General features: G+C 47.9%; 4 protein-coding genes across 4 annotated transcripts; 1 reads left to right on the top strand and 3 right to left on the bottom strand.

Moving 5' to 3' along the window:
- Positions 1-163: 163 nt before the first annotated feature.
- On the bottom strand, positions 164-1,574 carry LOC129590923 (basic salivary proline-rich protein 1-like). Its single transcript, XM_055486370.1, has 2 exons — positions 631-1,574; positions 164-569 (listed from the first exon to the last, which is right to left on the bottom strand). The coding sequence occupies exons 1-2, from the start codon at positions 1,350-1,352 to the stop codon at positions 164-166; spliced, it is 1,128 nt and encodes a 375-aa protein (XP_055342345.1). The 5' UTR covers positions 1,353-1,574.
- A 954-nt stretch (positions 1,575-2,528) lies between these two features.
- On the bottom strand, positions 2,529-7,808 carry LOC129590937 (protein white-like). The gene is made up of 10 exons (XM_055486386.1): positions 7,653-7,808; positions 7,464-7,563; positions 6,498-6,683; positions 6,271-6,370; positions 5,380-5,835; positions 4,760-4,951; positions 4,469-4,702; positions 3,599-3,994; positions 3,500-3,530; positions 2,529-3,072 (listed from the first exon to the last, which is right to left on the bottom strand). Exons 1-10 carry the CDS (start codon positions 7,687-7,689, stop codon positions 2,867-2,869), a joined length of 1,938 nt encoding a protein of 645 aa, XP_055342361.1. The 5' UTR covers positions 7,690-7,808; the 3' UTR covers positions 2,529-2,866.
- Positions 7,809-8,210: 402 nt separating this feature from the next.
- On the bottom strand, positions 8,211-10,804 carry LOC129591022 (uncharacterized). Its single transcript, XM_055486505.1, has 3 exons — positions 10,013-10,804; positions 8,566-9,384; positions 8,211-8,496 (listed from the first exon to the last, which is right to left on the bottom strand). Exons 1-3 carry the CDS (start codon positions 10,781-10,783, stop codon positions 8,353-8,355), a joined length of 1,734 nt encoding a protein of 577 aa, XP_055342480.1. The 5' UTR covers positions 10,784-10,804; the 3' UTR covers positions 8,211-8,352.
- Positions 10,805-14,070: 3,266 nt separating this feature from the next.
- On the top strand, positions 14,071-27,685 carry LOC129591021 (neuroligin-1-like). The gene is made up of 6 exons (XM_055486503.1): positions 14,071-14,968; positions 23,643-23,786; positions 24,734-24,799; positions 25,288-25,609; positions 25,665-26,806; positions 27,054-27,685. The coding sequence occupies exons 1-6, from the start codon at positions 14,536-14,538 to the stop codon at positions 27,515-27,517; spliced, it is 2,571 nt and encodes an 856-aa protein (XP_055342478.1). The 5' UTR covers positions 14,071-14,535; the 3' UTR covers positions 27,518-27,685.
- Positions 27,686-27,710: the final 25 nt, after the last annotated feature.

The raw sequence follows: 27,710 nt of genomic DNA, 5'->3' as shown, positions 1-27,710 counted from the left end.
CCGTAATGTGCAACTGCAACCGATCGCTTTAACGTCACCCGGGAAAGAATCCCACGAATGCATTTTTGTATATCTTCTCTGCATTTTATTTAATAAATACAAAACACCGGATCGCAAAAAGACATAAGAAATTGCAAAATAAATGGAATAAACCGAAAAACTGTTACGTGAAGCCGGTACTGATAGACGAAGGTTTATTATTAACCGCGTCCGACTTGGGCGTGGGGTCTGCCGTCGGCTGCTCGCGCACGAGGCTCTTCATGAGGAAGGCGATGACCTCGCTCTGCTGGTGTATTCGCTCGGCCATCTCCTGCTGCGTCAACAGCAGCCCGCTCGTCATGTCGTGCAGCCGGTCCACCGCGCCGCTGTCGCCAGCGCCCCCGCCCGTGGGGATGGCGTTCTGGCTGTCGTTGGGCACGGCGAAGGCCTGAACCTCCTGCGGCGGCACCGGCGCCCCGGGGGGCAGCGCCTGCGCCGGATCCATCGGGTTCTGCTGCGCCGAGGCAACGCCGGTCATCATCCCCGGGGGGATGGGCCCGGCGCTAATCGGTTGCGCCGCCGGCATTGACCTGTATTGACACACCACGCATACAGTCAACAGCGTATGAACAAATATATATAAACACGTACGGCGAAGCGGGCGGCCGGATGACGACTTCCGATCCCTGCTGGGCGGGGTCGAGAGCGATGGAGGCCGGAGGCGGCCCGTTCTGCTGCTGCATGGGCGGTGCCATTCCGGACTGTTGCGGAGATCCCGGAGGTCCTCCTGGCTGCATGGGCGCCATGGGAGGTCCTCCCTGTTGCATTTGGAGACCTCCTCCCGGTTGCATCGGGGGACCTCCCTGCATGGACTGCGCCAGTTGGGGCGGTGGTTGCGGTAACGACTGCGACTGCTGCTGTTCCAGCGGCAGCGCCATCAGCCCACTGATCATGGCTTGCCGGGAAGGCGGCTCCACGGGAGGTGGCCCGTTGGGCGGGGGACGTTGCTCCGGGCGTTGCGGAGCCGGTTGGAGGGGCGGCCGGCCCGGGAAACTGTTCGCCTGGGCCTGCAACGGGGGCGCCATGTTGGGAGCGATGACCGGGAAGCCCTGGGGAGGGTGCTGCTCGAACTGCCGGCTGTTGGGAGGTTCGAACGGAGGCGGCGGTGATAAAGGCCGGTTATTGTCAAAGGTCATCGGCGGCCGGTTGTTATTGCCGGGCGGGGGGAAGGGGCGTTGGCGCGTCTGAAGGGGCTCGTCATCCATCAGCACCAGGTCCTCCGGGAGCGCCGGAAGTGCGGCATTCCGCTCGCTGAGGGGAACGAGATCGCGTGCGGCCGCGAGCGATACCGTTAGGGAAAGCAGCACGAACATGGCGGCGTGTGCAGCACACTAACAATGGCGGAGTGAACTAGTTAGTGTCGAAAAGTGGACTGACCGGCGGCAGTTGGCGGCGGTGAGACCGCGACCAGTTGACGGTGTGTTGAAGGCATGTTTGGATGTTGCGCCGGCATTGTTTGGACGACCGACTGGGTAAATAAACAGCCGGTGGAATCAGCTGCCAGCTGGTTTGTTATCACGACCACTGACTGCGTGTCGGCGTTGCAAATTGTTCTTCCGTCCACAACCCAACCGGCGTTACGCAACACACACTTTACAACAATTATTATTATTCTTCTTTAACGGTGCCACCGTATCTGTCGTCATGACACAACGTCCAACTGACCAATCACCGGCAAACAACGGTTTTTTAGGGTAGGAGCTCAAACAATTTTGGGGCGTTATGGAAATGAACTTGATCTCAAATGGAATTTACAAAGTGAATTTTATTGACCGAATATTTTTTCTGGTGTATGATATGAACGAAGCAAAAATGAGATATGAAAAAACCCTTATATATCATTTTGTCCAACATTTTGATAAAATCAGTTAAAATTTAATTTAAATTTCTAATTTTTCCGAAACGATCTGGAATGAAGCGGATTTGTAATTAAAATGATTTGAATATTTCGCGTGTAATAAACAAAATCACCACCGGAAACATTAAAATTATTACTTACTGATTATTACAGCGTTGTAATCGACCGTTATTCCATCTTATTTCATTTAGCCGGCATTTAGTTTGAACCGTTTTACCAGCTACAATTATTTATCAAATAAATTTAAAAATAAAGAATAAATTAAAAATTAATAGTAAATTACATTGACAATAAATTAAAATAAATGGAACAAATAAATAAAAAATACTGCAGTAATAAATAAATTCAAAAATCAATTACAGTTGAATTTGTTGTCATTTCGGCTTTTTTATTTGTTTCGTTTGGAATGCTGCCGTTCGATTGACTAACCGATTTAAAAGCGAAGCGTGAAACGCGAAAGGTTTCCGGTTGTGATTCAGAAACGCTAGTTTTCTGGACATCCGTACATTTTAATTTACGAAAGTGCTATGCGCCGGGAAATTTCCCGCAAAATTAAAATCTGATTGTTTTCAGGTTGTTAATATCACTTTACGAAGTACTCGTATAATCATAACCCAGTATATATAAAACTACAGTATTAGGTTATTAATAATTTCAATCCATAAATCTTGATTTCGGCGGCGAATTTCCGGGCGCACAGCAAATTGACTATGCGCCAAGAAATTTCCTGGCGCATCGAAGTGACCTTTAATTTAATCATATTTTCTGATCAGATCCAAACCGAGACTCAAACGGCACTGACTAGGATCAAACGGCACACGGAGAATAGAATACATAAATTACTGCACAAATCCGAATTGCGAGATTGCAGGAAACTGTCACAGTGGCAATGAAACTGCATTAGCGGCGAAAGTAGCGGCAAGGAGGGGACTTTTTGATTCAGAAGCGGACGGAATGGTGAGCGGGCATCTAGCGTTTGGTGCGGAGGTAGAGGAACATGTAGGCGATGCAGCGGAACACGACGATCATGACGAGGAGGATGCCGATGTCGAAATAGAAATCATCCACGTCGAAGTTCATGGCGTCCAGCACTTGGCGGCCGCTGCGCGGACAGGTGAAGTTGCCCACGCTGCAGGTGATGTTCTCCACGTGCAGCCACTGGTTGATGCCCAACGCTGCCGGCGAAAAGACGCCCGTCACCATCACACTCAATTACACAACCTTATCTAATTTATTCCAATATAAAAAAATTTATATTACTATTTAAACAGATACCGGCACATATAGTCTTAGTTACAAAATAATTATGTATTGTAAACTTTTTTCTTAATTATTTTGAAGCATTTTCTATTAATTTGGATTATCTGCGCGGCCAAAAACTTCTAAAAATGTGCACAAATAAGCCAACTTATCCGGAATTATAAATAATAATAAAGTTATACAGATAAATCAAATGACTGCAAAGTGACCACGTGTCAGATTTTTAACTTGCGTTAAAAATTTAAACAAAACTTGAAAACCTCAAAAATCTGCAAAATCTTGAACGATCTTATATGAAATTATTTATAAAAATCTGAATTATTTAGAGATACACAATGTTACCTTCGTTGGCGTAACGGAACCATGATAAGTACTGCAGAATAAATACCAAGAAACCTGGTTAAATCATCGTCAAAAATGGCCAAAAAATCAGCAACTGACCTCGATCCATTTCAACCAGTTGGGAATACTGGCCAGACTCATGAACAACCCCCCGAAGAGCGTGATGGGCAGGAGCAGCGTCATCCCCACGGCCAGCGCGGCCTGCGTGGTGGGGAAGGCGCAGGCGACGATGTAGCCGAAGCTGACGGCGACGTTGGCCACTAATGCACACAGCGCCCAGTTGGTGAAGAAGGCGCCCGCCGTCGGGTACAGGCCGACGATCCAGTAGACGATGACGATGAAGACGAAGGGGATCAGCAGGAACACCGGCAGGTCCACCAGCATCTTGCACAGGTAGTACACGTCGCTGCGGTACATGCCCGACTCGTGCTCCTTCAAAAAGATGGGCAGCTCTCCCGTGAAGGTGCCCACCACGGCGAACACGTTACCCATCGTCTGTATGTATAATTACAAAAATTAGGACACTTTATTTAGATAATTTAAAAATATTTTTTATCTTTATAAAACATTTTGTCATTTCTTTCTGTTATTATTCTTTCCAGTTTAATGATATTAAGTCACCAATAAATATTATCACTTCAAAAAAATTTATGAACAAATTTATGTTTCTATTACCAAGATTTTTCGTTATCATTAATAATCAGATAAAATAACAACAAAATAATGAATAATTTATTTAAAAAATATGAAAACATTTTTTTATTTTAATAAAACATTCTGCCAGTTTTTTTCTCTTTTATTCCGATCGATTTAATGGTACTATATCACCAAGAAATATTAATAATACTAAAATAATAATGAAAAAAGCTGAAAGAAATTCGTATTTTTATTAGCAATATTATTCATTATTATTAATAACGATAAATAAAATTAAAAAGTCAGGAAATGCTTCGTCCAAGATGCACCCACCATCTGCATAAGGAACATGTACAGAATGCCGTTGATATTCATCACTCCCTCGCTGGTCATGTCCTGCCGGTAGTAGATGAAGCCGAACATGAGGCCGACGACGATGGACTGGATGACGCGCACACGGAACAGCATCGGCTCGCGTTTCATCGTGGTGCGCGCGCGCCACAACACGGCGCGCATCTGCTCCAGCCAGCTGGCTTTGTACGTCCCCATCTTGCTCTTCTTCTCCCCCTGCAAAATCTCTTAAATGAACGCTCAGAATAAACGCCGGGAGAGCAGGATACGCACGGTGTCCTGCGCGTCCTGGATGAGCTGGTGCGCTTCGCTCGTCATGGTCTGGTGGCGCTCCGTCAGCGCGAACTGGTCGCAGATGTAGCGCACCTGCTCGCGGCAGGCCTCCTCCTTCCCGGGGATGATGGCCAGCACGTTCACGTAGAAATCCGCCGGGTTGTAGTCCTCCGGGATCGGCCGGCCCAGATTCTGTGCCACACGCGCAAAAATTAAATTATTTGCAATTAAACTGGTTTTAAAATTTATTACCAAAATTATTCTCGATTTAGTTTTACACTTTCAAATTATTTAAAAATTATTTGCAGTTAAACTGATTTAAAATTTATTACCAAAATTATTCTCGATTTAGTTTTATAATTTTAAAATATTTAAAAAAAATTTCTTTCCAATTTTCCCCTTTCAGGTAAGAATTCGCATTTATATTTCTCAAGTAGGCCGGCCCAGATTCTGTTTACAGGACCAGAAATTAAATTTTATTCCAGAATACGTATATTAAGTTATCAAAAGTATTTTTTTTTATTATTCGCAGTTGTATGAAAAATTTATTGCATTTTAATTTAAAGAAATTGTTTAAATTATATGAAAATGTAAATTAAATCGGAACACCTCCTGCTCACCAGAAAGAACTCGCCGGCCTCCTCCCGCGGCCCCAACCACGCCGTCCGTCCCTCGGCCAGCAGCAGCAGCGTATCAAACAACAGAAACGTCTCGGAGGAGGGCTGGTGGATGGTGCAGATGACCAGCTTGCCCTTGGCGGCCACCTTGTTCATCGTCTCCACCACCGTCTGCGCCATGAAGGAGTCCAGCCCGGAAGTGGGCTCGTCGCAGAAGAGGAGCGGCGGGTCGGTCAGCACCTCGCAGGCGAAGGCCAGCCGCTTCATCTCCCCGCCGGAGATGCCCTTGCGGTGGCCGCCGCCGATCAAGGCCGTGGCGCACTTGGCCAGGCCCAGCTCGTTGATCACGTCCTCCACGCGGTTGCGCCGCACCCAGTGCGCGATGGAGGGGTCCATGCGCAGCGCGGCGTGGAAGTGCAGGTGCTCCCGCACCGTGATCGTCGGCACGAACAGGTCCACCTACAACATTTCACAACAGAATTCTTATTATTTTTCTTACTGCTTCAATTCTCAACAATCACTCCGGTAATTTTAAACCAAATTAACTGCGACGACGCGGAAGAGTCAAACCGAATCATTTAATAAGAAAAATTTTGAAAATTTGAGAAATTTAATAATAATAATTTAACGGTAAAAAACTTGTAATTCAATCCACGCTCTCGAATGCCAGCAAAAGCGGCTGATTTCCCGGTTGACGGACGGAAAGCGGCGTAATGCCGCTGGTATGCACGGTATAAATGTATAAAGAAAAATTATTATGTAAAAGTACAGACGATGAATGTACAATTTAGCCGCTCCATTCAAGAGAAATTCAACCGGTTTGTCAGTGGCATTATGTAACCACCAGCAGATTTGCGTCGCAAATTCAACCTCAGTTTCCGCAGCTTACCTTACCTGCTGGACGTAGCCGGAAATGGCGGTGATGCCCGATGAGCCGATCTTCTTCCCGTTCACCGCGATACTGCCTTCCACCTGGATCTTCCCGCGACTGCGCCTGCAAGCCGCAACAAGCGCTGATGCTGTTTGTTATTCCCACACTGTGTGTGCGCTCGTCAGCTGACAGCATGTTACGTAATTCGCCGGTGAAGGGGCAATACTGTATTATTCAATTCACTGCGTACCCGTTGAGCGCGTTGAGGAGCGTGGTCTTGCCGGCGCCGCTGGCGCCCATCAGCGCCACGCACTGCCCGGACCGCACCAGACCGCTGAGATCGTGCAGGATGTGCTTGCTGGGCGGGCGCTCGCTGTTGCGACCGAAGGCGCACAACTTCTTCGCCGCCGGGATGAACACATTCAGATCCGTCCAGCTGCAACGCACACACAATCTTTACGTACGCTAGTCTGCTTCCATGCTTTTTCTTCTAATTTTATTCACGTATTTACAATTTTATTTTATTTACGTATTTACAATTCATTTTAATTATATTTATTCTATTTTATTTATTTTAATTTTATCCTGCTAATTTTTCCCGTCTGAATAGTGAATATCCGCAGCCGCCAACTTCCGGTTATCACGGCTTGAAGTAAAAACTAAAAACACTGTATCTCCTTGCTGTAGCAGTCTGACAGTGATCTTAAAGACATAAATGCCAGCATGATGCTGCATCTCCGAAAATTCCCTGATTTTATTGATTTTCAGTTTTCAGGTGAGAAGACAGTCTGCTGAAATTGTGCTGCATCACCGTCGCCTGAGAATTACATCTCAGCCTAATCTCGCACTACCTGCCACACTGTGACACTGGTATTAGACCACAGTCACTTAATCTGACTTGCAAAATAAATATCAAATTTTAACACTATTTTCCAGTACTATTATTTCAATTATCAATATACACAAATGTAAAACCGAAAGTTACTGTAAGTGCACAAAAGGCAAAATCAATAAAAACAATTACGGCAGATAACAAAGCGCAACAGCTCTGTGCCATGTATCAGTATGTATGAAATCTGCAGCCGCTAACCGGGAAACACCCATACCCGCCACACTACCAAAATCGAATCAGCTGACTACGCGCAGAAGCTCTTATCGAACAATGCGCCACTTGAAAACGGCTGATAAGGCGCCAAATTCAACAACCACCACATACCTCAACGTCAAATTGTCCAGACTGCCCAGATACTGCAGCTCCGAGGGCACACGGCGCGGACTGACGGGCGGAGTGAGCGCATCCAGCTCCTTGGCATGTTCTGTCAACGAGCAAGCAAATCCTTACCAACCCAATTTCAGCCTGCAGGCCAAGGACAAACATGACAGCAGTGCGAAGACAACCACCAACCCTGCTGCGCCAGCGGAGCCAGCTTGATATCGCCCATGGCTGCTTCGCTGGCTGTGTGATCTTCAAAAAAAGTTAATTATATCTAATTCTTAACAGCCAGCGGGAACGGGAGAAAAGCAGCCAAAACGTCAAACCGAAAATCTTGCTGCTCTCACTGATCGGATATTCGGATGTGATTGCCGAATGCGACGCACGCAGTAAACCGCGATCAAAGGGCGGTCAGTATGGCGACTTCCCAACCCAAGGCCGAGCCAGCGTAACTGCATGATCAGGACCATGGCCGAGCGTTTTAAAAGCAACGCGGCGGCGGCGATGTGCTGTTAACAGTTAATGTCTGTTCTGCTCCTAGTCACCTACTTCAGTAGACGGGCAAAAATGACGATTTCGGTTGTTTCTTCCAGGACCGAATGCTTATTTGTTTTCGTAGTTAATTAGTTCATGTGGTGAGTTAATTAATAAGCAGTGACCATTACGTACAGATAGATTCCACATACAGTACTTGTATTATTGTTTGTTATTACTGTACTTTATAGTTTATAGTCAGCTTTGCACTTCAGCTTCAAATTCAACTTCAACTGTAATTCCAATTTCACCAGTACTACCTGGCAAGAGAAGACATCCACAGTGAAAGTAAATAAAAATCACCGCCAGCACCGAACCGGTACATAACACGGTATTAACACCGTCGACTGCACTTTCGTCAACTCTCGCCAGTCATACTGTACAAAGCAAACTGCGCCACTCGCGGCAGACTGAACACATCCAAATCGATGAGATTCTCCATCGTCCACGCGGAGCGCGGCGGCAGCGTCCGCGGATCAGCACCGACATACTCGTTTAACACCTGCGCAGAAAACAAACACTGGCGTCATATGCCCATATCGCTTGACGGGGGACAAAAACACGGCCGTACCAGGAGAATGCCGAAGCAGGCGTCAGTATCCGGCGCGCTGACACACCGCGCCACCCACGCCGCCAGCCGCGGCACGTCGATCACCTCCGGGGACACCAGTGACCTTTCATACACCTCCCACAACTGCGCCAGGCGCCGCGCCGGTGTATCCCGCAGATCGAAGCGGGCAAAGGTCACCTGGGCGCTGGTGTACGTCAGCGCCATCTTGCAATCACGCCACACGACCACACTGCACGTCGCGGCCACCGCGGACAACCGCTCGTTGATCCACTCCAAATAATCGCCAAAATCGAAGTCCTGATCGCTGAAATCGCACCGCGACAGGACCAGCGTCGTGAAGCGCCGCGACTGCACGAGTGTCGTTAACAGTTCATACACGTCCCGCGACCGGTACGCCAGCTCCAAGGAATCCTCCAGGATGACGGTGTCCGTGGTGGGCGTGGCGTACTTCAGCAGGCCGCCCGCCAGGATAAACTGCTCCGTCTCGGCATCGCGGACCGTGTGGAAGGGATACCGGCAGGAGATCCACAGGGGGTTCCCGAGGGCGCCGGCGTCCAGCACGGCCTCCCACAGGCGGCAGACGCGCCGCTTCCGCACCCGCTCGACGCTGTCCAGCGACTGGAAGACTTCCGACAGTATTTCGCTGGCCAAGGGAATGCCGCGACTCGTTCGATGTGCCTCGGTGGGCGGGGCTTTGACTCTTCTCAGAGGGGGCACGAAGCGCCGGTTGATCCATTCCCCTTCGGGGCGCCCTTCCGTCTCGCCGCGGCCGCTGTTATGCGTCGACGGGTGTTGGATAAAGTAATCGAAAGTACTGTCCTGCAAATCAGAACCCAGTTAATGTTAAAATTAAGTAGCTATTTACGCCGCGAAAATACCGCTCCCGACAACAATTTACAATAACGATTTATTTTCTGCCTACTTTGCGGATTTAAGTACTTAACCCAACAAATTCCCATTTCAGCTCGCATATAAAATTAATACACCCCGTACAGAAATTAATACTCGTACAGAAATTTTAATGTCATTTTTATAACAGTGAAAAATAAAAAAAATTAACACAACGCCTGTAACGGGTAATCTTAATTAAAGAATATTTTATTTAAATAGATTAAAAAGATACCTAAATAGATAATACGGCAGTAATTATTTCCATACGAATTTTATAATGTAACAATTAAAAACTGTAACAATTTTAATGTCATTTTTATAACAGTGAAAAATAAAAAAAATTAACACAACGCCTGTAACGGGTAATCTTAATTAAAGAATATTTTATTTAAATAGATTAAAAAGATACCTAAATAGATAATACGGCAGTAATTATTTCCATACGAATATTGGCAACAGAATATTTTATCCAGAATAACAAAGAATTTTTCGCTGATGGAAGTCACCCATAACGGGCAAGAAAAGCGATCACGTGCAATGTACAAGCTGCACTTACCAGTCTGTCGGGTGAAATAGGCAGTTCATCGTGGCGCTGGAAATACGTGAAGCATTCAGTGCGCACGGCGATGCAGCAGGCACTAAACTCGCGGCCGAGCCTCTCCCACAGCCGTCGCGTCGCCTCCGGGGGCGCCGACCAGTATCCGCGGGGCAGACGGCATTCGCGGCTGACAAAACTCTCAGGATGCCCGCGGCGCACCTGCAGATCTTCAGGTGAAGGCACCCCGCGGATCTGAGGGAGCGGAATCAGCTCCTTCGTCTGCGCATCGCCCCACTGCACCTCCACCAGTCCGCAACGGATATCGCTGAACAACGCTTTACACAGCTGGGCATTCTCTGGCAGTATGAATTTGACAGGACACCACGTCCACGCGCGATCTCGCCCGACGCGCATTAAAGCTTGTAGAGGATGCTTCTCCGCCCATGCAGGCTTCTTCCAGGCATCCCAAGACCCGGGGGCTAGGTACGGACCGCTGAAGATGCTGTCGAACGTGGCAAACTCAGAGTGACGCTGCGGACAGTCGAAATCGATTAGAAGACCGCGGTTGGCGTTGTCACCAGATGCCAGACCGACGACGACGCCGTGTTGCAGCGCTCCGTTGATCAACACCTCCACCGCGTTCCACTGGTACATGTCGTACACCACGGCGCTGTCGTAACTGCCGGCGAAGAGGTGCATGTTGCAGGAACGGGTGGGCATACAGCATACCGGGGCAAATCTCCAGACAGCGGACAAATGGCTTAATATCGAATGATCGCAGGACAACATTAATCACAAAATTGATGACAAAACTCGTCCACGAGTCACGAGCAGAACTGAAGCGCAGGACTGCCAGACTGTGTTTGTTTTGTAACGAAACGCCCCTCGCAGGCGGCCGGCCGTAGCGACACACTCAGGCTGTCTAACAGTCTGGCTGCCACCTACGAGCGGTGGCGCGCTCATTGTTCGCCATTTGAATACTTGATGTTGTGACGATTTTCTCGTACTGAGTAGTTTTCTCATACGGAGTATTTGCGCCAGAGGTTCAGCATCGAAGTTCAACGTGGAAATGCGGCATCCATCCTGGGAACGACACCAGCCTCGGCTAATTTAGATCAAACGTTCTCTGTGATTCGGCCGCATGTCTCCGCTGTCTTTTGATGCTGTCACATTGCTGTGTGACGCTTGTGTGTGTTTGGATGTTTAAACTGGCTTAGCATAGTTAAATTGAATAACATATTTTCTCAAACTACATAGTACATACATACGTATATCTGTACTTTATATTATAGATATACTGTTGAAGTACGTCTACCTCACATTTTAATGTTCGTACTATTGGATCACAATAATAGTGGTCACCGTCGACAAATGCACATCGGATCTGCATGTGACAGAAACCGACCCATGAAAGCCTGAAAGCGCGCCCTGGCTTCGGCTGGCGTAGAAACGGAACTGGAACCTCCCGGAATCTCCCGCGCACGTACTGGCGACAAGCGACCGGACGGCGTGACAATCTCGGAATCTCCCCATGGCAAAGAAGGCCGGCACTGACCTGGGATGTAACCAGCCGCAGCACCACGACCTGGTCATATATCGCAGCGACTTCCACTCGTGTCAGAGCAGCAGCGCTATAGCTGACTGGTGAGCAGATTTTGACGAAATTTGTTCTGTTATTCGCTCGCCACTGCTTGTATCTGTACTCTGTACCTGTAGATATCGCAGTATAATTCGCTGTCATTCCATCCTCTGATGATTTAGAGGAATTCCGAGAAATGTATTACAGGTTATTAAGTCTACATGAGCTTCACTGTTAATTGAATCGTTGACTGTGGGTTCTAGCTAAGTTGTTATAGGTGCTGTATATCGTGCATTCAGTAATAATTATAATACTGTATCTCTATGCATTTAGTCGTTAAAGCACTATTAGTACGTAGTGACTACGTACTCGATACTCGATTATCGGAATTAAACGTTAATTGCAATGCTGGCTGCTCCGTAACAATTCCTTCAGAAAAACACAAACCGGCACGTAAGAAGCATTAGGTTGACATGATTACGTCTTGCATCATATAGGGTACTTATTCCCAAACGAACACTAAAGCAGTTACGAAGGAAGCCCGCTGTAGTCGAGTTAATTCCATTTATCTCGGCACTGTATTGTCCATGGATATTGTGCGCCCACACTCCACTACTCCCGGCCGCACATCAAATCTTTGACGGTTATTGTACAAAATACTCCGCTATAATACGTGTAATTGCTGCTGGAGTACTGCTCCCAAAGGTTTCTTCCGGAATCCCATTGAATTCCGTGTATTACAAATGGCTCAATTACTGAGTGTTCTTGACTGTATACCTGAATAGATAGTACATAAAGGAACGACCGAGACCGCCTCCATACATGCGACCTAGGTCGTATGTATGGAGGCCTACGCTTCGGTGTTTCTTCTTCGATTCTCTCCATTTAATTCTTTCAGTTTTCCAGCACAGCTTCGCAGGTCGTTAGACTTTTGCGCAAATTCACGTACACGACGAGGGTTTAATTTGCTCGTTGAGGCGGGGTTGGCAGCTGGCGTTGACCTTTGCTGGCGGCCTTTGACTGGCGTGGGAAAGCCTGCTCGCCGTTACAGCTACATCATGTGCAATCTGAGCATATGCTGCAGTACAGTTCGGCATGAATCCGGTCCGTGTGGAATGACGACGTCAGACGTCAATTAAGAGCGCCGCGCTCTCCCGCGGCCCGCGCTGCACCACTTAATTGACACTTGGCAATGATTAATTTGTCGTCGAAAAGCAACTATCTCCGCCGCTCCGGCCGCAGCTGCACGCCGTCGTCATTTGACAAATGTGCGAATTATGCAATTAAACCGCGTCCGCCAATCTGCGCTAGCTCTACACAATCCCAACCGGGATAGTTTTTTCTTCGCCGCAGTGTATCTGTAGTATACAGTGAAACATGCATATATGCGCGCAAATTATTATTAATTGCTCAAGCCGGCACAATTTGCGCTCTGGGTTATTTTCAATCTGCAGCGAATATAGTTTATGTTGACATTAGCCAACATGACAACACAATAAAATATCGTACCGCTGAGTGGCTTTTTTTAGCCGGGCTACCGACGTCACGGGGTGGTCATTTTAAGCTGATTACGGCAGATGCTCGGTGCCGCTCGTTAATTGGCCAGTTTAAAGCCGGCCTGAGCTGTCACAACGCATCGACATGCCTGGCCGCGCACATTGTGCAGACAGGCAGATCGGCTTAAACCGGCAACTGCGCTGGTCTGTCTGCGACTCTCTATGCCAATTTAGCGGCAATCCAGGCCTCGCTTTTACTATAGCCAGCGACTTAAGAGCAATTGATGGACGCGGCAAACAAACACGCGAAAAAACCCGCGACGCGGATTGAGATTGATTAAAAAATCTCTCCAGCCCAATCCCCGGCCTAACGCTCCCTCCATTTATCCCGCGCTCTTCCCGTTTACGACTGCAGTGTGTGCAAATATGCACAGCCACGCGGACGGAGTGGGCCCACCAATATTTTTTTCTCCCCGCATCGATTAGCCGTGCGCGCAAGTCAAACGATCACTTAAACAGTTGTTGTTTCCCTTTTCCCGGTTTTCCTCTTCCTGCCTGTACGGCGCCTGTCAGCGACCGGCGTCCGTAAGCGCAAAAAGCCGGCTTTGCGCGTCTTACGCACTCCGCGGCTATTCACGCGGGAATCCTCCGGTATAGGACTGACAGGCGCTGTCAGCGCCAACCCCAAAATTGCGCAGAGTGCCCCGTCTAATATTTCACGCCAACCGGAGCAACGTCCCGGCTGTAGTCATTCCTCTAAAAGCGCTTGCGTAAGCGCCGCTCTCCCCTATATTTCTTGATTAATCATATATAAAAAATGCTTCGTTTTTTATATATGCGATATCCCGTCAAAAGCGAGAGACTGGGTAAATACAGCGATGGCTTTTAGCCACTAACACTGTGTACTCAGCGACATAATGCGCCGCTGACGTCAGCGGGGCGCGCCGACCAATCACGCCGCGTCTCGCACGAAACTGCCAACCCGGCAATAATCGCGGCGCTGTATACCCAGCCATGACGCGGGCGTGTGTGGCCGTGTTTGTATTCTGTTTGTACAAGTACAATACTACAATATTATGCTGTACAGTATAGTACCGGGGAGGCTGTGCGGTGTTGATGCCGGCGTCCTGCTTCCCGTATAGGCGTACACACACACTCGGCTGGAGGAAGCGGCAAGCCGTATAATGGCCGGGCTGCCTCGGCGCTGTACCGCTGCACATTTCCGGCTGGCATAACCGTATTTGCCTAACCGCGTTCACTTGCTGGCGATAACTTTGTTGCATTTACAGCCCCATTACCGGTCACTGCTATTGTCTTTATATGTATACACGACTGACATGTATAGTCATTTATCACGGCGATGAATGAGTAACCGGGTTGTCTGCTCTTGATGTAATAATAATAATAATAATAATTGCCGGCTGCATTATGATCCCATCGGCAGCCCTCGCAAAAAACCCTGATTGATGATGTATATATTGTGGATTACATGCCTGCTGCTCTCCTGGTTGCCGGCGGGCTCCGGCAACACGGCCAGCTACACGCGGCCGCTGACGAAGGTGGTGTCCACCAAGTACGGGGTGCTGCGCGGGTTACTAACGCAGTTCACCAGCGATCTGAAGCCGGCGCTGCAGCCGGTGGAGGCCTACCTGGGCATCCCGTACGCCGCCGCCCCGGTGGGCAGTCTGCGCTTCATGCCGCCCACCACCCCCTCGCCCTTCGAGGGCGGCGTGCGTAACGCCACGCACTTCGGCCCGGTGTGTCCGCAGGCGGTGCCGGTGCGGAACAAGGAGACGCCCCGCTCCCGGCTGGACTATCTGCGCCGGCTGGATGTCTTTCTGCGCAACCAGAGCGAGGACTGCCTCTACCTCAACATCTACGTGCCCAGTGCATCGCGCGGTAAGTCGGGAATAATGGAATAGGACCGCGGTTCTATTTTGCCAGTGTTCGGAACTCACGGTAATGCTTAATAAGAACAAGCGGGGGCATTTGTATTGCGGTACTGTATAAGTCCCCGTTGAAGCGGGATAATTAGGAATAATGAAAAAGTATCTCGGTTATATTTTGCCGGTAATTTAATGATTAATAGGAACAAACGGGGGCATTCGTACTGCGGCGTTGCAAATAAGATCCAGGCAATAAAATCAGTGGCTGTAACAACTTCTTCGCGGATGCTATACAGTGCTGTCAGCTGATGAGGGGAAGTGTTAAGTGCTCTTTATCGCTTCGCACTGCCGCTAAAAATACACAACGGAACGCTGCTGGGAGCCGGTGCCGGGGCCAGTGACGTCACGTACTTACGGCGCATATATAATCGGTATAAAACGATATATATGTCGGGTTATTTAGCCGGTAACCGTAGCCGTCAGCGGCGATATAGATATGGGCACGCACGTAATACGTTAAATTAAATCTACGGTGAAATAGATCTAGACGACACTGGATATACAGAAGACCGGCAGGCCGATTTAACCTTTCGGCCGGCGGTGCAGTGTGCTGCTTTATCACCATCCAGGAAATGGATTCTGCTGATTAATGGGCTTTTTTACCCTTGCGTCGCACATATCCACCAAATACAATTTAATCACCGCTCAGCGCAGAGCAAAGCCGCAAATTTAATCAACATTGTGCGCCGCGCGCTTTTCACCGATCCAGCTGCTGACGAAACCGGCAACAGCAGCGATGGCCGGCGTTAATGCTTCAGCAGCTGGTTTTCGCATTTTCCCACCCGAGAAAATAATCATTATTTGCAAAATAAAATGTTTTATACATAAAAATAAATATTATACATAAAATGCTATATAATATTAGTAGTTTCCTTATAAAACATCGCTGTAAAAAATTAGGAGTCTGAAAAATATCGTGGAGATAAAGCGTTGTAAATTCTAATTTTAATCTCCATGAATTCGGTGAACGTACGGTGTATTAGCAGTGGTGTTATGAGACGCGTGTTAGCTCACATTAGCTAATTTGACACGTCCAGCCGGAGAATAACAGCCGTCCATCGAGGCGTGCCGTTCGTATATACACTTGTCGGTAAGGTTGGGAATTTTAAAATAAAACCCGGCGTATATTCCGGCTTCCCTAGCGGTAGTGCAATTAAAACAGCAGGAGCTGCTTGACACGCTTTTAACCCCGACCAACACAACGCACTCGCTAGCATACCCATTGTCGTGGTGGGTATAATGCGCCGTACGACCACTGGTCAGCGGCAGTGTTCCGCCACAATGGCAATCATCCCACTTGTCGTGCTGTGTGGATAGTACACTACACTATACAGTATACATGTTATGCTGGTTAATGCGATCGGTCTTAACTGCGCCGGCACGCCTCAGTGGAGGCTGTGCGCTGACATGCGCCGGCTGGCCGCTGGAGCGTGCAATGCAACGACAGCTTGCAGGGCTGCCTGCTCCTGTCCTGTTGCCAGCGATTCCCGTTCCGTCCCGCTCGCAGCCATGATCAATGGCCGTGTTTTCCTAACTGGCTACAATCGCCGTGAACACTCCGTCGCCGATTCGCAGTGGAGCGGCTAAAGAGCGGCCCTTCCGGTGGCGTGCGAAGGGGGCCACTTCAGGCGCGCCGGGCAGCCGCCCTGGGAAGCCGGTCCACTGCGCTGGCTAGTTAACAAGCGCCAGTGACTTTCGCACGTTAACCGTGAAGCGCAGTGAACGCGTGGTCCAAGGTAGTACCATGTGATCTATAGTTATCATTTGGCCAACGCTACGTAGTACACTTTCCAAGGTTCGAGTCCTACAGTGGGCAACGTTTTTGCAAAATTTTTGTTTATTTTTCATATGGACAAGTTCAAATCGCGAACATATTTAATAAATTTTCATGTAGTTCGTAACACGGCGCTTGTATTTGCCTTGCCGGATTAATGCTTCGGTAAATTGTCATATTTCCGGTACAGCGTGCTTATTGCTAGGTTTACCCTGTCAATTTGATAATCAAAAAAGTGTAGTGTAGTGGCACGGTTCTCAGTAGTCAGTCCACTTAGCTGGCTTCCTATGGTGGTTGCCCGAGCGCCCTTGTCCATCAAAGAAGCGAGGCCACTGCTGCACAGACAAAGGTCACCGCGCTTTCTCCTTTGAATCTTAGGCTGCCGGATGTAGAAATTGTTGCAGAAAAAATGTTATGCAAGAGTGAAGAGCGGCCCGAGTGGCTGCAGTGCCTTGTCGCGATAATGAAGGGTGCGCGCTGAAGTGCACTGCGCGCTATGATTACAATCGGGCCCCGGCATGATGCAATAACACGGCGGACGCTTCCCTCGAACGGCAGTGAGCGCTGATCATATTACCGGCGTTATGGCAGCCAGCGCGGCCAAGTGTTCTTCACCCCGGCAGCGGCCAGTATCGATCCTATATAGGAGATATTTCCCTCTCGATACAATCTAATCTATGCGCAAGAAACACACGGCGCACTTAGAGAGGAAATGGCAGCGCATAGTTATTGTAATGCTGTATTTGGCGGATTGTCATATTTCTCCCGAGATGACAGCCGGCGCATGGCGTCCACCGGATGGACGTTAATTGTGCAGATGCTGCAGCCTCTATATATGTATAATCGGCCGATATTTCCCCTGGTCCGTAATTTCGTGTATATGCCTGATAGATAATAATTGACAACAGACGCTTAGCTGATGGAGTGTAATGCGGACAAATTGATCAGTTTAACAGCGGCGACCAGCGCGGCTCTATCTTGATTTGACATACTTTTTGTCATTGTACAATCATGTAAGTTGTATTGAGAATTGATTAAGAAATTTGTTTACCCAGGGGAGGTCCGTTTTGCACAACGCCAGTCAGCGCGGCAACCGTTCAACGTTATGGCTACCGTTTACAGATCGGCCTGTGACCGGCAAAATCCAGCGGAAGATTGCTGTATATATTATATATGACGCTTTATGGCGCTGCTTACGATTGCGCCGGTTGCTAAAAATACCCGACACACACCAGCACTTCCGCTCCCTTGAACTACTTTTCCTCCCAGCTTGTTGCTCTTTTATTGCGGCACAGGTTTTCTCATTAAACCAGCTCCAGTCATCCTGCCACTTCTAACAAACATTTCACGTCTAATTATTAAATTTTCCCTAAAAGTGTAATTATGGAAGCAGAGTCAATTCGGGAAATAAAGAAAGTTACTTTAGATATTACACTGTATTTACTTTCCAAACTATAAATACACGGAAAATGAACTGCAAAAAATTTGCACAAATAATTCAGAAAATAAATGCTTTTATAAAATAATTCATGCACATAGAAAAAATAAATTACTCGTAAAACAATTGCGCAAAAATTTATTGGTGTAACATGAAAAATTTTTTATTGGAATTAAAGTGGATTAAAATAAATTCAGAAAATAAATGAAATTAATTCAAATAAACACTTGGAAAAAAAATCGAAAAGAATTGTACAAAATTCCGTAGTGTTTCAAGTTGAAAGAATGTCGATTAAGCGAGAGTGGACGTTGGAGTGGGGCGGTGGACACGTGCATGAATAAGCAGCCGAGCCGATAATTTAAAGCCCCATCAGCGTCCAGCATTGGAGATTGGCCGATTTGTGATTGCAACGTAATCAGTAATGCCGGGAATAAGTTTTGCTTTAAGGCCGGCGAGTGTGGCTAACCATCCGTAAAAAAGGGGGGCATAAAAACAGAGCAGACGGGATGAATAATTGGGAGCACAGCCAGATTACCACTGCCAACACTAACTTATATAAATGTCCGACGCAGTGGTCAGTGCGGCCATTACTCCGCTTACGTATATGTGCGCGTTCGCGCTGACCGGCACACTATTCCCGATTTTCATCCCGGCATACATGTATACATATATCGATTCAGCGTCGACATTTCCCTAAGCTTCCATAAGACTTGACAACAATATTTAGCCTCCACAATTTTCAATTTTGACAGATAGATAGACACAACTCAACTTGCCCAACCTATCCGGCTGATGACCGACTTTATCTATCCTCAACGACAGATAAATACTCTCTCCTTAATTCCCATTGATTTCCCAACGACCAGTTTTTACACAACTTTTTACGAATCGCCTTCCGCTGTTTCAGCAGTATCTTAAATTAAATTGAATAATTTCTCTACTGGTTATTATGCGGTAATATTTTCTGCGAATTAGATTTTTACAAATCAGTCTAATTTTTCTTCTTTAACAAAATTTAACAAATATTCTGTTGATGTTTATTGTACCTTCCTTGCAAATAATTTTGTAAGGATTTTAAATGTAAATTTTAAATTTTTTAACGTACTCTGTACACAGCATCATCAATTGATTTAACGCAGATGCAATATTTTCTTGGATATTACTTTATTTACGTGCAATGTATTGCTTAATAATGTCAGCAAATAAATAGTCTATTTGCGTAATAAGATACAATTATTTTATATTAGCGTTGGCCTTTTTGCGAAAGGGAAAACACGGCAGCGGCGATTATTGATTTAGCACACCGGTAAATCATCAGTTTGCACGTGTACCGTATAATCGTTGACGGGATTAACACAACCCGCCCCGGTCGGCGATTGTCGCGGTGTAATGAGTGTTATTTTGTTGTCCTTGGGGAGGGCCGCCTGCACAACCTGCACAACATGCAATCGGATCATATACATGCAGCGGGAATGAATGATCCTGATTCCTCAATGGCCGCTAATAAATACGCTGTAAACTGTAATAACGCGCCGGTCAACAATCAGCCGGGTAGGGCGCTGTACAATCTGTAATGCGCGGCGCTAATGAGGCCTAATGCGGCCAACTGCGCCGCTCTTGTCCGCAGCCGGTCAGCAGTTAACACTGCCCCGTGTTTGTACAGCGCTACACGTAATGCGCGTAATAATACCGGCAACAGCTGCACTGAAGCATATTGCTCCCGATCCGCATTCACCCTGGAATAATTATCCCATTCTTCCCCGCACACTATTCCTTATACATGATATTATTGCACATACGTATGCTGGGAAGAAACCGCGCTTTGTTGTAATACGCGGCTACTTGAGCGCACTTCAACCGGCCAACAACGCGATGCAATAGACGAACATGCGTCTGTATTCAAATAAATTATAAAGAAAATATACAGCGCGTTTTGTGTGGTGAGATTCGTGAGAACGAACGCTAATATGTGAAATAAGTCCCGCTGCAGTAGTTTATAGTTTATATATACGACATGTATATATGTAGTTTATATATACAGCATATATACAGATATATGTATACGATATATATACATATATATGTAGTTTATATCTATTTATACAACATATATATATATATACATATATATATATATGTATATATATCAAGGTAAAGATCTATAATACAACGGAAAACCCCGTACGATCTGGTCAGAACAAGCCAAAAAATTAATCGAAAAACTGCTACCGCCATTCGATTCAGCATGTCTGGAAACTGTGTCACATGCATTTTGTTTTGGTAATATCTGCTCCGGCTCCCGTGCACAGACGCCGGTGCCGGTAGAGAAGAAAACTCAAGGTGACCTTGAAAACAATTTCAAAGTCCTGTTGCATGGAGCAAAAAATCAGTAAATTTAAACTGGTACCCTTTTTAGATCAACAAATCAAAAAGGTTTGAACTTTTAATCCTACAAAACTAGAAAAGTCAATTAGCAGTAGCGCAAACGATACTGCAAGTGGATGGCTTCGTTTACAGTTTAAATCGTTTACATTTGAAGGCAGCTGTAAAAGAAACTGACCATAGTACTGTAATCGTTCAAACGGGCTAACCTTTCATTGCAGTCCGAGCAAAACTAAAGTCAGTGATTGATAAATGATAATCAGCATCTGCATTCTGCAGTCCGTAAATTATTTCGTATAATACGGAATAATAGTACGGTATCTACTGTACATTCTAGATCTTTATTACCACAAAAAATAAAAAGGGATTCACGAACCCAGCTTTCACGTATAGAATCAGCAGAAACCATTTCCATAATCTGAATGCCCATACCTATTCCAAAACCCGGCCAGACGGTTTTAGTTTCACAGAGCCAAGCCGTGACCAAACTACCGCTACTATCCAGAGCACACAGCCCGCTAGGTGAACGAGTGACCGAATTACCACTACTATCCAGAGCACGCAGCGCGCTAGGTAACGAGTGACCGAACTACCACTACTATCCAGAGCACACAGCCCGCTAGTTAAACAAGTGACCGAACTACCACTACTATCCAGAGAACACAGACCGCTAGGTGAACGAGTGACCGAATTACCACTACTATCCAGAGCACGCAGCCCGCTATAGGTAAAGAAGTGACCGAACTACCACTACTATCCAGAGAACACAGACCGCTATAGGTAAACGAGTGATCGGACTACCATCAGCATCTATTGCAAGCATCCTTTAGTGGAAATTATTACCTGGTAGACTCGATCAAGGTCGGGAGGGAGAAGTTAACAAAAATTCCCTTCCGAGTGAAAGTGAATGCGTCTGAGTGCACAAAAGCCATAAATTCACTTTTTATTCTATCTGCGTTTTAGCGTATTTTCGGATCATTTTGTTTCGTTGAAGGAATAAGATGTTAACTAAATAGCGGAACGAAATCATTTGAATAAACCGGCCGTAGACTGGAGACCACAAGAAAAGCGGAGGCGAAGCCGAGGCTGTTTCTTGTACGTATATATTATGTAAATGATATTTATATACATATACAGTATATGTAGTTTATATATACAACATATATATATGTATACGATATATATGCATATATATGTAGTTTATATATACGACAGCATGATATCGATAGGAAAGCTGTGATAATGTTATTGTGATCCGTTAGTATCCGGGGACGCTTCAGCGTAATCCCTGCCAATTACGCGCTGATCATTATGTCATTATGCATCCATCAATCTTCACGTTTATATAGCCTATACGCTGAATATAATCCCGCACCGTTAACGCCAACTGCCCTCGACACGGGCCACGTCTCCCGCCCGAATCGCCTCCTCATTTATTTATGCAATTAAATGAACAATATCCGAAACATAATTACATTAAGCGCCGAAACAAGAATATCAAAAACAAAACGTACAAAAATAAATATTAATTGCCGGGGTAATTTGCTTATATAGAAAATCGTTCAGGCCGTAATTGCTATAATAATTGTTTGATTTGTTTCAATAATATTTATTAAAGGGGAATGGACGTTGATGTAGTTGGTCAGCGGTCAAACGGGAAGCAGCGTGGGCTTATGTAAACTGTCGCAGATGGTCAACTGTACTGGCTGTGTTGAAACAATCCGCGGGAGTTTACTTTAGCCGGCGTTCCCAACAGTCGCTACCGTCATGAGAACGGGATACCGCGTGTTAATCAACAGACACCGGCACACCCGGTGACATTTTATTCTAATCAAGCTTGACCTTTAACCAAATACGGCTTAATTAATTTTCCCCTATTTCCGCTAGTAAATTGAAAAATATATATAGAAGAGAAGAAGTAAACAAGCACTGGCGTTGAGCCCTGATATATGCTGGTGCCGGTATAATGCACCAAAATCTGTATAAATTTAAAATAATTTAATATAAATTTAACAATAGTTTTTTATTTTTTAAAAGTTTGTACTTTAATAATAATTAAGTTAAAATTGTATATATGAAAAAAGAAGGTGAGGAGGCCAAGGCGACCGGGACTGGGTTGATGAATGGGCAAACAAACAGTGTAACTGCGCCCTGCCGGTGTTTGTCCTCTACGGGTTTCTCCCATATATGTGCAGCATCAGCGAATCCATCCATCTCCTTTGTCAAGTAGCCTGCCTAGCCCGGCGTCCATCGCAGAGGCAGCTATTCTCCGCCGGTCGTGACAGGAGTCTGTAGTCCGCGTTACAGTGTACAGAGCACACAACTTCAACCGCTTATTGATTGCCCGCTCCGGCAATTCACTCCGCAGTCGCCAGCGCAGGCACAGTGTTTACGTAGGAACGGCTGTATTGGATGACAATCGATGCTTATCAAATTAGAAGTGTATTGAGCACTTATAACATTTTGTCAAGAAGTCCATTATTCATCGACGGCGCTGTACATAGAGAGTAGCGTTGCGCCGGGATGCGAGCGGCTTCCATCCGGGATCCGGCGCGGACCGGCCACGGTCAAGCGCCGCCGGGGTGTTGCTTTAATGCCGGCATTCTGCTGGCGTGTAGCTGCGCATAATCGGGCCTGATCGACGCCCAGCCGCGCTTCCGCTCCCCCGCCACGCCGCCCGGCCTGCGCCAATTAACCGGCTTCGGCCGCTTTCCGCCAGCCAGGGATTTATCCCAAACACAATCGCGCTTTCCAGTCTTTTTACTTAATCCGGTCGGCGCGTGCGCCACTTGGCAGGCTTACGCTGTAGCTTCCTAATATTTTCTACCGGAAAATAATAGTAATATTATTAATAAAGCATCGAAGTATACGCAGTATGCCGCCGCCTGTGATGACCTTTACAAAGCATGTAATTAACACACATTCTAGTTAAGAAAATTGGGGACCGATTGAATTAAACGTTGTGCACGAATATTAAAAAATAGACCAGTAGAATTAGCGCGCGTTTAATTAAAGGGATTTAATGTGTTGCAGAGGAGCGTGAGTCGTTGCCAGTATTAATCTACATTCACGGGGAGTCGTACTCGTGGGGCTCGGGGAACCCGTACGACGGCAGCGTCCTGGCCAGCTACGGCAACATCATCGTCGTCACCCTCAACTACCGGCTCGGGCCGCTCGGTAAGCTGCCACTACCTTCCTCACTTGTACCGAGGAATCTAATCTACATAACAGTACGGCACGCAATTAAGCCGGGTCACGGATCGGCAGCCCCGGCCAGATGGCAGCGCCCCGTCCGGCCGCGTCAGGCCTCATTGGCGCCGATCCGATCTGGCCGCGCTGACCGACCCGGCCGGCCATCTGACGGCCAGCGCGATAAGATTCCCTTGTCGATACGCGTATACATACATTCACGGCCCAATTAGTCCGATTTGTATCATACAATCACGAACGCCAGCTGGCCGCGCTCCCCACGGGATCGCCTTACCTGTCCGGCGAACGTGACCTTTCCAACTACATTAACCGGCATATATGTATCTTTAAGCGGTATAACGTTAGCGTTTAGTGAAACGGTTGTAAAGCATGTCGGAGGCAAGTGGCCGTTGATAATGGCCGGCGTGATGTTGTCATGCCCGACCGGCACATCCAGCGTCATTACGCGCCGGAAGTACAGCGCTTTTACGGCCAACAATTAGCCCCGTGTTCAGGCTGACTTTACGGCCGTTAAGAAGCCGTAACGTCTCCCCGAAGACCCGCGTCACGCAAGCCGGCGTCCGCTTGAATAAACGCTGCTTTACGGAGAGTTGTGCTTAAGCTGATGGCCATCAGGACATTGACAAGCCAACGAGTCAAAACGGGGGAACATGCCGTATTCGAATGGGGAATCGATGGGCTAATGTAGCGGCACGAGCGGGACGAATGTTTGTCTTGCCCAGTGGAAACAGGTCAATAAATGCTCGTCAATTCGATTACCGGCTGCGCGGGCTCGGAGTCCAGACCAGGGCACAGTCACCGACCATCTCGGCCATGAAACACAAGACTCATAAATAAATCATAATATTTACCCGCCTCAATACTCCGCCATGTGTTGTTAACGTTGTACATTGTGATATTGTCTTGACCGGCAGGCTTCCTCACCACCGACGACGGACACGCTCGCGGCAATTACGGCCTCATGGACCAAGTGGCCGCCAGTGAGTAATAACGTCCTACATCTTGGATAAACGTATTTGTGTGTACACGTAATTACCGCCCAACGGAGCGTGAGTAACAATAAGATAAGCCAATTTATTATTATGCTCATCTTCGTACAAGAACTTGCATTTATTTTAATGTATGTGTAGCTACATTACATGTATAAAATGTACTTATATGTATCTGGGTATACAGCATATGTGTATACCTACTATGTATATAGATATCTATATATGCAACATGTTTATATACTCTGTGTATACATACTGTATCTTGTATTTTTATATGTATATATTATATATATAAATATATATCTATATATACTGTATCTTTATATATTCATATATACGTATATATATACGTTATACGTTTATATATTATACGTTTATATACGTTTATACGTTTATATACTAAATATACGTTATACTACTTTGTGCAAATAATATTATTATTCACTACAATCAGGTGCATATGTGTTTGACTGCAGTCCGCTTCGTGGAGGAGAACATTGAGCAGTTCGGCGGGGACGCCGGGAATATCACGCTGCTGGGCCAGGGCAGCGGCGCCGCCTGCGTCAACCTGCTGATGATCTCGCCGGTGGCCACCAACAGCAAGCGCCTCTTCCAGCGCGCCATCCTCCTCAGCGGCTCGGCCCTGGCCCCCCACGCCCTCAGCCACGACCCCCGCAAGTACACCCTGGAGCTGGCGCGGGCGCTGCACTGCCCCACCGGCAACAGCCCCGACCTGGTGCGCTGCCTCAAGACCAAGACGGCTGACGAGCTGGTCAAGGTCCCGCTGGATATCCCCCAGTACGTCCCGTTCCCTTCCGGGATGCGTAGTTGTCTAACCCGATGACCTTTGCAGGTACCTCACCGGCTTCGGGCCGGCCATCGACGGCGTCTTCATCCCCAACCAGCCGCGCCATATCATGCGCAACTACGCCAGCCTCTACCGGAAGTACGGTCTGATGATCGGGCTGACGCGCAGCGAAGCGGCGCCCCTCTTCACCCGCCGCGACCTGGCGTCCGGCTTCGACGAGGCCCGCCAGAACCGCATCCTGCGCTCGCTGGTGCGCAACCTCTTCGCCTACCACCTCGGCGAGGTCTTCATGTCCGTCAAGTTCGAGTACGCCGACTGGGACAAGTCGCCGCGCTCCCTGGCCAACACGCGCGACGCCACGCTGGACGTCCTCAGCGACGCGCTGACCGTGGCGCCCCTCACCGAGGCCGCGCAGCTGCACGCCGGGGCCGTGGCGCAGGAGACCTACATGTTCCTCTTCCAGCACGCTCACCGCGCCGGCGACGAGGACTTCCCGACGACGCTGGACAGTGTCGCCGGGGACGAGCTGCCCTTTCTCTTCGGCGCGCCGCTCCTGCACCACGGCCGTCTCCAGCCGTGGGGCGGCAACTACTCGGCGGCGGACGCCTACGTCAGCGAAGTGCTGATCAACCTCTTGGCCAACTACATCCGCACCGGCGATCCGCGGAAGATGCCGCGCCGGCAGACCATCGGCTTCTCGGACGCCGTCCGGCAGGGCGTCACCTCCGCCAACTGGCCGAAATTCGACGCCGACCGGCAGCGCTACCTGCAGCTGAGCGCCCGCTCCCGCGACGTCCGCAACCACTACCGCGCCCACAAGACGGCCTTCTGGACGGAGCTCATCCCCAAACTGAACACCGGGACGTCGCCGCGCATCAGTCCGGACCACCACGCCTTCTCCGACTTCGACAACATGGACACCTACGACGGCCTGGTGCGGACGCTGGCCTTTCTGACCCTGCCGCCGCCGCCCCTGCCCCCCTCCAGCACCCCGCCGCCCTGGCGGAACAAGACACGCTCCAAGACCACCTCCCAGTCCACCTCCTCCACCGCGCAGAACACCGACGTCCTCGTCACGCCGCTGGAGCCGGAGCCCATGGGCTACAACTCCCCGTCACCCACCACGCTGACCATCATGATTGCCGTTGGCTGCACCATCGTCTTAATCAACATTCTCATCTGTATCGGTACGAGACATATAAGAACATATGCGCATATATAAAAAAATACGCGAAAAACATACATATACGGTTACCTATGCAGTATATATGTACCGGTTCACTAAATAAAATTTGCATACTTATTAATTATCGTTATCTTTATTTATTTCCAATAAATTTTCAAATTTATCATATTTTATTTTTTTATTTATTTATTATAATTTTATATTTATACTAATATTTTAAAAAATGCAGCGATGTTTTTTGTACTCAGGTGTCTGTTACCGAAGCAACCGGAAGAAGTACCTATCGAACCGGCCGCTGCCCGAGAAGCGCAACGGCGTGACCCCCAACCCCGCCGACGCCAAAGCCGAGGAGGCCGACCACGCCGAGACCCTCCTCCCGCCCTCCTCCAGTTCCCACAACAACTACTCGGTGCCGGGAACTCCCCTGCCGGTGATGCACTACCACCCGGGCCGCACCTTCAACACCTTCTCCGACCCGCACTTCCAACTGCCCTTGCACCTCCCGGACGCCCAGAAGCCCCTGCTGCCGGTGGTGGCCGGGCCCCCGGGGGCGCCGCCGCGGTCCGTGCCCCTGCTGGGGTTGGACCACACCCTGCAGCGGCGCAGTCACGCCGAATTGCTCAGGAAGGCCGCCACGCTGCAGCACGCCACGCCCGCGGGCGGCGGCACTGGCGGCGGTGGGGCGCCGGAACAGGACGAGACGGCCGTCTGATCAGGATGATCGGAGCCCTTGTCACAAATCATTAAACGAATGGTCTCAAGTCAGAATTTTTATGAATGCGGATATTAACAGTATGTGTGCTGCGCTTAAAGCTTGCTGTGTGCTGTTTACGGGTGACCTTTTGTCTTTTTCTACAAAGTGGTCGTTTTGTCGTTGCATAAAAATGTAATTATGAAGAAAGCAG

This window comes from Paramacrobiotus metropolitanus, unplaced genomic scaffold, assembly GCF_019649055.1.
Source record: "Paramacrobiotus metropolitanus isolate TYO unplaced genomic scaffold, Prichtersi_v1.0 Parri_scaffold0000043, whole genome shotgun sequence".
Taxonomy (NCBI): domain Eukaryota; kingdom Metazoa; phylum Tardigrada; class Eutardigrada; order Parachela; family Macrobiotidae; genus Paramacrobiotus; species Paramacrobiotus metropolitanus.
The sequence above is the reverse complement of the archived record's forward strand: the minus strand, read 5'-3'. Positions and strand labels throughout refer to the sequence as shown.

Bases quoted from the DNA above. Each gene is read 5' to 3' on its own strand.
- LOC129590923 (XM_055486370.1), bottom strand. From the start codon at position 1,352: ATGTTCGTGCTGCTTTCCCTAACGGTATCGCTCGCGGCCGCACGCGAT. The intron at 570-630 runs GTACGTGTTTAT...GTGTCAATACAG, and splicing joins ATCCGGCCGCCCGCTTCGCC to GTCAATGCCGGCGGCGCAAC.
- LOC129590937 (XM_055486386.1), bottom strand. From the start codon at position 7,689: ATGGGCGATATCAAGCTGGCTCCGCTGGCGCAGCAGG. The intron at 6,684-7,463 runs GTATGTGGTGGT...TGTGCGTTGCAG, and splicing joins CTGGACAATTTGACGTTGAG to CTGGACGGATCTGAATGTGT. The intron at 3,531-3,598 runs GTCAGTTGCTGA...TTTATTCTGCAG, and splicing joins ACTGGTTGAAATGGATCGAG to TACTTATCATGGTTCCGTTA.
- LOC129591022 (XM_055486505.1), bottom strand. From the start codon at position 10,783: ATGTTGTCCTGCGATCATTCGATATTAAGCCATTTGTCCGCTGTCTGG. The intron at 9,385-10,012 runs GTAAGTGCAGCT...TCTGATTTGCAG, and splicing joins CTATTTCACCCGACAGACTG to GACAGTACTTTCGATTACTT. The intron at 8,497-8,565 runs GTACGGCCGTGT...TTTTCTGCGCAG, and splicing joins CCTGCTTCGGCATTCTCCTG to GTGTTAAACGAGTATGTCGG.
- LOC129591021 (XM_055486503.1), top strand. From the start codon at position 14,536: ATGATGTATATATTGTGGATTACATGCCTGCTGCTCTCCTGGTTGCCG. The intron at 14,969-23,642 runs GTAAGTCGGGAA...AATGTGTTGCAG, and splicing joins CGTGCCCAGTGCATCGCGCG to AGGAGCGTGAGTCGTTGCCA. The intron at 23,787-24,733 runs GTAAGCTGCCAC...CTTGACCGGCAG, and splicing joins CTACCGGCTCGGGCCGCTCG to GCTTCCTCACCACCGACGAC.